We start from the raw sequence: 6,743 nt of genomic DNA, 5'->3' as shown, positions 1-6,743 counted from the left end.
TATGAAGACTGAAGCAACAACCAATGGCCATGCTTTGACTGGATGTGGGCCCCCAAACATGTAACAGATGGGCAGTTTAGACTTCATGTGGGTCCCCTAGTAAGGGGAGCAGAGGCTGATTGTGAAATGGATTCTATTGCCTCTTTCTCATCAGGAGCCCCTGGCATGGCTTCCTTTCCTAGCCTCAGTGTAAGAGAATGTGCTCAGTCCTGATGCTACTTCTTAAGCTGTGGTGGGTTGTGGGAACTCAACTTTTTTGTTAATAACAGGGATATGGGGAGGAGGGAGGGAGGGAGGGATCATATAGAGATTAGGGACATGGAGACATCAGGAGGTAAAGGGAATAAATATAAAAGTTCTTAGCAAATGTGAACAGAAATTGCTTTTAAATTAAATACATGAACTGAACGAAAGACAAAGGGCTGAAGAGAGGGGAAGTTTAGCAATCTCATACTAGTGAGTTCACATCTCATGTGTTATCTCTAGAACAAAAAGAATAAAAACCCACCCACAAGGTATGTGCCTTGTATCCCTGATATCTCGAAGACTTATAACATGAACTTGGATTTTGTTAAATACTTTTTCATCATCTAAGAAGATGATCATGTGAGGTTTTTTTCTTAAAGTTTGTTTATATGTTAGATTACACTGATGGATTTCTGTATATTGAACCATCTCTGCATGCCTAGGGTGAAACCTACTTGGCCATGGTGCATATTTTTGACATGGTTTTGGATTTGGGTTGTGAATATTTTATTCAGTATTTTTGCATCAATATCATAAAATAAATTTGTCTGATTCTCTTTCTTTGTTGGGTCTTGGTGGATTAGGTATCAAGGTTACTGTGCTCTTAGAATGAGTTTTGTAATGTTCCTTCTGTTTCAATTCTCTGTAATAGTTTAAAGAGTATTTGCATTACCTCTTCTGTGAATATCTGGCAGAATACTGTACTGAATCCATCTGCTCCTGGGCCCTGGGCCTTTTGTTTGTTTGTTTGTTTGGGAGATTTTGATTAATGTTTTCATCTTCTTAGGGTATGTAAGATTATTTCATTTCTTTACTTGGATATGATTTAACTTTGGTAAGTGGAATATATCAAATAATTGTCCATTTCATTTAATTTTCAAATTTTGTGGCTTATAGGCTTTTGAAGACCTAATGAGTCTTTGGATTCCTTCCTGTCTGTTGCTTTCTTTCATGTTTTTCTTGATTTGGAAAGTGTTCATCTTCCTTTTTACTAATTTGGTGAAGGGTTTGTCTATCCTGTTGATTTTCTCAAAGAGCCACCTCTCTGAATTGCTCTCTGCATTTCTAATTTGTTGATATCCACCCAGAGTTTGATTATTATATCCATTTCTCTCCTCTTGTGCAATCTTTGATTCATTTCATTCTAGAGCTCTTAGGTGTACTCTTAGCTTGGTAGTTTGAGAACGCTCCATTTCTTTATGGAGGCACTTAGTATGAACTTTTATTAGCACTGCTTATGTAAGTTTTGGTAGGTTATGTCTTCATTTCTATTGAATTTGAAAGTATTTAATTTCTTTATTTTACCCTGACACCGTAATCATTGAGTAGAGTTGTTCAGTTTCCACACATCTGTAGGCTCTTTGTTATTTCTGTTCTTGTTGAGGTCCACCTTTTTTGGTCAATGGTGGTTTGATAAGATATAAGAGATTATCTCAATTCTCTTCTACCTTTTGTGATTGCTTTGAGACTGATTATATGGTCAATTTTGGAGAAGGTTCAGTAAGATGCTGAGAAGAAGTTATATTCCTTTTGTTGGGTGATGGTTCTGTAGATATTGGTTAGGTCCTTTGATTCATGACATGGGTTAGTGTCATATTTTTCTGTTTAGTTTATATTTTGTGGACTTGTCTTTGGCAATTTTGTGTTGTTGAAGTATCTCCCTAATAATGTGTAAGGATCAGTGTGTGGTTTAAGCTTTATTAATGTTTCATTTACAAATGTGAGTTCCTTTGCATTTGAGGCAAATATGTTCAAAATTGAGATGTCATCTTGGTGGATTTTCCTTTGATGATTATGAAGTGACCTTCCCATCTCTTTTGATTAATTTTGGTCAAAAGTCTATTTGTTTTATTAGATGGCTACCCAGTTTGTTCCTTTGGTCCTTTTCTTGGAAAACTTTTCCAGCCCTATACTCTCAGATGATGACTACCTTGGTGGCTGAAGTGTGTTTCTGTATGGGTTGCATTTGTGCATCCATGCTGCCTTGTCTTTGTCTAGCCTCAATAGAAGAAGATGTGCCTGGTCCTACTGCAACTTGATGTCCCAAGCCTGGTTGATATTCACAGAGGCCTCCCTTTCCCTGGAGAAGAGGAGGAGTGCTGGATGGGGAGGGAAAGGAGGGGAGAGGTAGCAACTGAGAAAACAAGTGGGGGAGAGCTGTGACTGGGATTAAAAAAATAACTTAATCAATATATTTAATAAAAAGAAATGCTTCATTTGTTTTAGGCTTCTGAATCATCCCTCAGATGGGCTTAAAGTTTAGCGATCTCTCCCTTCATATTACCTCTCTTTCCTACCTTTCCCTCCACTCAGACTGATGCTCCCATTGCAGGCCCCACCCCATCTACCCACAGTTACTTACTCATTTCCCATTCCTTGGGAGAACTTCCTTCCTCCTAGCTGCTAACATCTGTGGACATATGACTATATCCTGTCTATGGAAGACTAAAAATAACATCCAGAGAGGAGTGTATGTACATATTTGTCTTTTTGATCCTGAATTATCATATTCTAAGTGAATTTTTAGTTCCATCCATTTCTTGTGAATTTCATTATTTTATTTTTAAACATTGGAATAATATTCTGTTGTGTTAGTGTGCCCTATTTTACTAATTGTTTTTTTGTTGATGTATCTAGGCTGTTTCTAACTTCTGGCTATTGTCAATGGAGCAGAAATAAACGTGGTTCAACAAGTGTCCTTACTTAGATATAAAGTCCTTTGGTTGTATGGTGAACAGTGGTATTGTTGGATCCTGGGGTAGATATGCTCCTAGATTCCTGAGAAACTGCCTCATATTTTTCTGTAATGGCACCCTGTAAGTCTATATGTTTGCCAGCATTAGCTGACATCATTTTATTGATATTGGGAGTTATGAATAGTATAAAAAAAATCTCAAAGAAGTTTTGATATTCATCTCTATGATGATTCAGAATGTTTCTTCAAGTGTTTCTCATCATTTAGATTTTAGATTTTGAGATTTCCTATTTAGAAGCATATTTCATTTTTATTTGCATTGTTTCATTCACCTTCATTATTTAGTTCTTTATGCTTTTTAATTTTAGCTTACTACCAAATTTTAGTTTGTTAAATAATCCCATTCTATACCTGCTGCATTCTATGAATGATGTGTACTTTTCCATAAAAAGCTTGTCAATTACACAGGTTCCTTTCATGAACTCTTACTTGTTGTACTATTGCCTGTACTATTGCTCTTCTGTTCAGAAAGTATTTTCTGGTGCCAGTAAATTAAAGACGATTCCTTTCTTTTGTAATATCAGTGTATCTGACCTTGCATTGAGGTCATTGAGCCATTTCAAATTGAGTTCTGTGCATAATGATAATTATGGGTTCATTTGCGTACATGTAGCCATCCTCTTTTAATGAGATAATTCTTGAAGATGCTGTCTTTTTTTCTATTATATATGACTGATTTATTTATCAGAAATAAAATGCTCCGTAGGTGTATGCTTCCAAAAGCCATGCTGTTGAGGAAGCTTACTAGGCATGTGGGCTGTCTAGGATGTGATCCTTTATTCACAAGATCTGTACCATTATGCACCCCCACAACAGATTCCATCTGCTGACATGCTGCAAGACCCATTGATTTAGCCAGGGGTGGTGGCACATGCCTTTAGTTCCATCACTTGGAGGCAGAGGCAGGTGGATCGCTGTGAGTTCAAGGCCAGCCTGGTCTACAAAGTGAGTCCAGGGCAGCCAAGGCTACACAGAGAAACCCTGTCTCGAAAAACCAAAAAAAAAAATGACCTTTTATTTGGAGAACTTCAGTAGGCATGAGAGATCCCTAGAAAGAATCCAGTATTTTGAAAGGTCTGTACCATGATGTGCACCAGAATTGCTTCCAACATCTGACTACTCTGTCAGTTGTGCACTGTTGCATCTCTCTAAAATCTGGGATTAGAGATGGACATGGTGGCATAAGCCTCCCAAGCCCCGCACCCAGTGAGGCAGGGGCAGATGAATCAATGTGAGCCTAAGGCCAGCTTGGTCTACAAAGTGAGTCCAGGACAGTCAAGTTTACACAGAGAAACCCTGCCTCAAAAAACCCTCTGTGACTATGAGGCAATTCCATTTTCTCAGACGTATAAGCATGGTGACCAACAATAAATGGCATTGTAACTGGGAAGCTTAACTTCAGGTGAAGTTAAGATGTCTAAATTCATCCATGTGTGTGTGAGTGGTTTATTCTCTCTCTCTCTCTCTCTCTCTCTCTCTCTCTCTCTCTCTCTCTCTCTCTCTCTCTCTCTCTCTCTCTCTCTCTCTCCTTAACTTTTTATTTCCATTTCCATATAGATTCACAAATAAGTTAGCAGACTCAGGACCTTATCATCAGCCTTTTAAGATTAACAGGCCTAAGTTTACATTAGCTTACTGGGGATCTCCACAAAGAGGCCTATCTAAGGATCAAAGAGCCTCCTTTTTTGACTGCCCTGCAGTTTCCTGCCAGAAGCCTCTTTCACATGCTCAGCCATAGGTAAATTGTGGTCACTATAAGTTCTCCTGGTTGGCCACAGTATAGCCCATGCCTAGAAAAGAAACCCTGAGCTCCTTTTCCTCTTCCTTCAATCATGATCAATTGTCTTAGCCATCTGATCTGGCCACCCAAGAGATAAAGCAAACTGGAAGGGCATCCACATCCAGCCCCAGAGACTGTACCCTAGACCTCTTCAGAGCCACAGCCAGGCATTAACAGTATGGAGTTATGCCTGCATCTTCAAGATGATTCCATTGATAAATATGTCTGTTTTTTCCCAATACCATGCTGTTTTCATTATTATAGCTGTGTACCACAATTTGAGATTAGGGATGGTAATACTTTCTATAGTTCCTCTATTAGAGAATACTTTCTTAACTACACTTGTGTTGTGATGAATAGCTGTCACTCAGGCTCACCTTACCCACCTAGCATCAGTATGATTTACCTGGTAAGAGCACAGGAAAGTTAATGGTAGATCAGGACTTTATGGTAGTTTTGACGCAATACTGTCTACTTGAGCTGCCAGGTAAAGGCATGATCTTAAGGGATGGGCATCATGTCTGCCCAATGCTGGTGAACAAACATTTATATCTCAGCTTTGTAAGATTTTTCCTCCAAAAGGCCTAGTCAGTATAGACATTGTTGGTTTTGAGGGGGAAACATTCTTTTACCTAAATTCTAGTATGCACAATTTAATTTCTATTATGAAAATCTATTACTAAATGCTCTATAACATCAATCTATTACTTTCAGTTTCTTCTACGTAAATATATGATAACTGACAGTGGTTTCTCTGTGATGACAAAACAAATAAAACAACAGGCTAATGTCCTCTGTCTTCTCAGTTCCAGGGCAGCTTCCTGCTCCTCCAGGGTTTCTGACATACTCAGGATGTGGTTGCAGCACTGTGTATCTCGCACAGTAATAGACCGCAGAGTCCTCAGATGTCAGGCTGCTGAGCTCCATGTAGGCTGTGCTGGAGGATTTGTCTGCAGTTAGTGTGGCCTTGCCCTGGAACTTCTGATTGTAGCTAGTTTCACCATCTCCAGGATAAATGTATCCAATCCACTCCAGTCCCTGCCCAGGCTTCTGCTTCACCCAGCTCATATAGGAGGTGCTGAAACTATAGCCAGAAGCCTTGCAGGACAATTTTACTGAAGTACCAGGTCTCACAAGCTCAGCTCCAGACTGCTGCAGCTGGACCTGGGAGAGAACACCTGTGGAGGGAAGGCAGAAAGGATGTTATTGTCACCTCAGTCTCTCTCTCCTCTTCAGATTTGGAGCTGGTGAGCCCCTTACCTGTAGTTACTGACAGGAGGAAGAGGATGACCCAGCTCCATTCCATCCTTAGGTAAGGTGTGTTCTCTGAGTGTGGAGAGGGCACTGCTCAGATGTTGTGTTTATAGTGTGGACATCTTGTATTTACCACCTTAGACTCAAGTAATTTGCATATTCATTAGCATGATACTCTTTAGATAAGGCCCTATTCCAAGTGGGGAAGAAGGAGGTCCAAAATCCTGGGTCAGGCAGCAGGATGCTGAGGTTAAAAATCATAATCCCCCAAGTAAATACATCCCATACACCTCTCTTCTTTCAGATATAAGAGATTACCATTTGGGTAAGAGAGTGACACCATCGACTCATCTGTGACTGAGTACTCTGCCAATCATTCTCAGCACTTTGTCCATCATGAATGTCTACATCCTCATTACACACTGCACACTGAGAGCTGAGAGCAGCACTAATCTAATTGGTAGAAACATAAAAAATTATAAGGGAGCTTGACAACATGATCATTAGTAGTAAAACTCTGGTTGACTAGGGCATATTTCATCGCTAGCTGTCAACTTTTGACTAGGTTTAGCTGGGCCAAACTCTTTCCTATGGTTCAGGCCAAAAATCCAATTATAAAGAAGTCGGTTGCTATATAACAACCAGGCACTAATGGGTACATCTTACCTGAAGGCTGATGTAGACAGCAAGGCCTGGTACTCCACGAGA

At 39.6% G+C, this 6,743-nt stretch overlaps 1 gene segment (V, D, J or C); it reads right to left on the bottom strand.

Annotated features, from left to right (window-relative positions):
- Window positions 1-5,183: 5,183 nt before the first annotated feature.
- Window positions 5,184-6,102, bottom strand: LOC127186556 (Ig heavy chain V region 3-like). The segment is given in 3 exon segments: window positions 5,184-5,187; window positions 5,629-5,959; window positions 6,042-6,102. Coding segments are annotated over 3 exon segments (381 nt in total).
- Between the last annotated feature and the right edge of the window lie 641 nt (window positions 6,103-6,743).

The sequence above is a fragment of the Acomys russatus genome, unplaced genomic scaffold, assembly GCF_903995435.1.
Source record: "Acomys russatus unplaced genomic scaffold, mAcoRus1.1, whole genome shotgun sequence".
NCBI lineage: Eukaryota > Metazoa > Chordata > Mammalia > Rodentia > Muridae > Acomys > Acomys russatus.
Note: the sequence above shows the minus strand (reverse complement) of the source record. Positions and strands in the feature narration are given on the sequence as shown.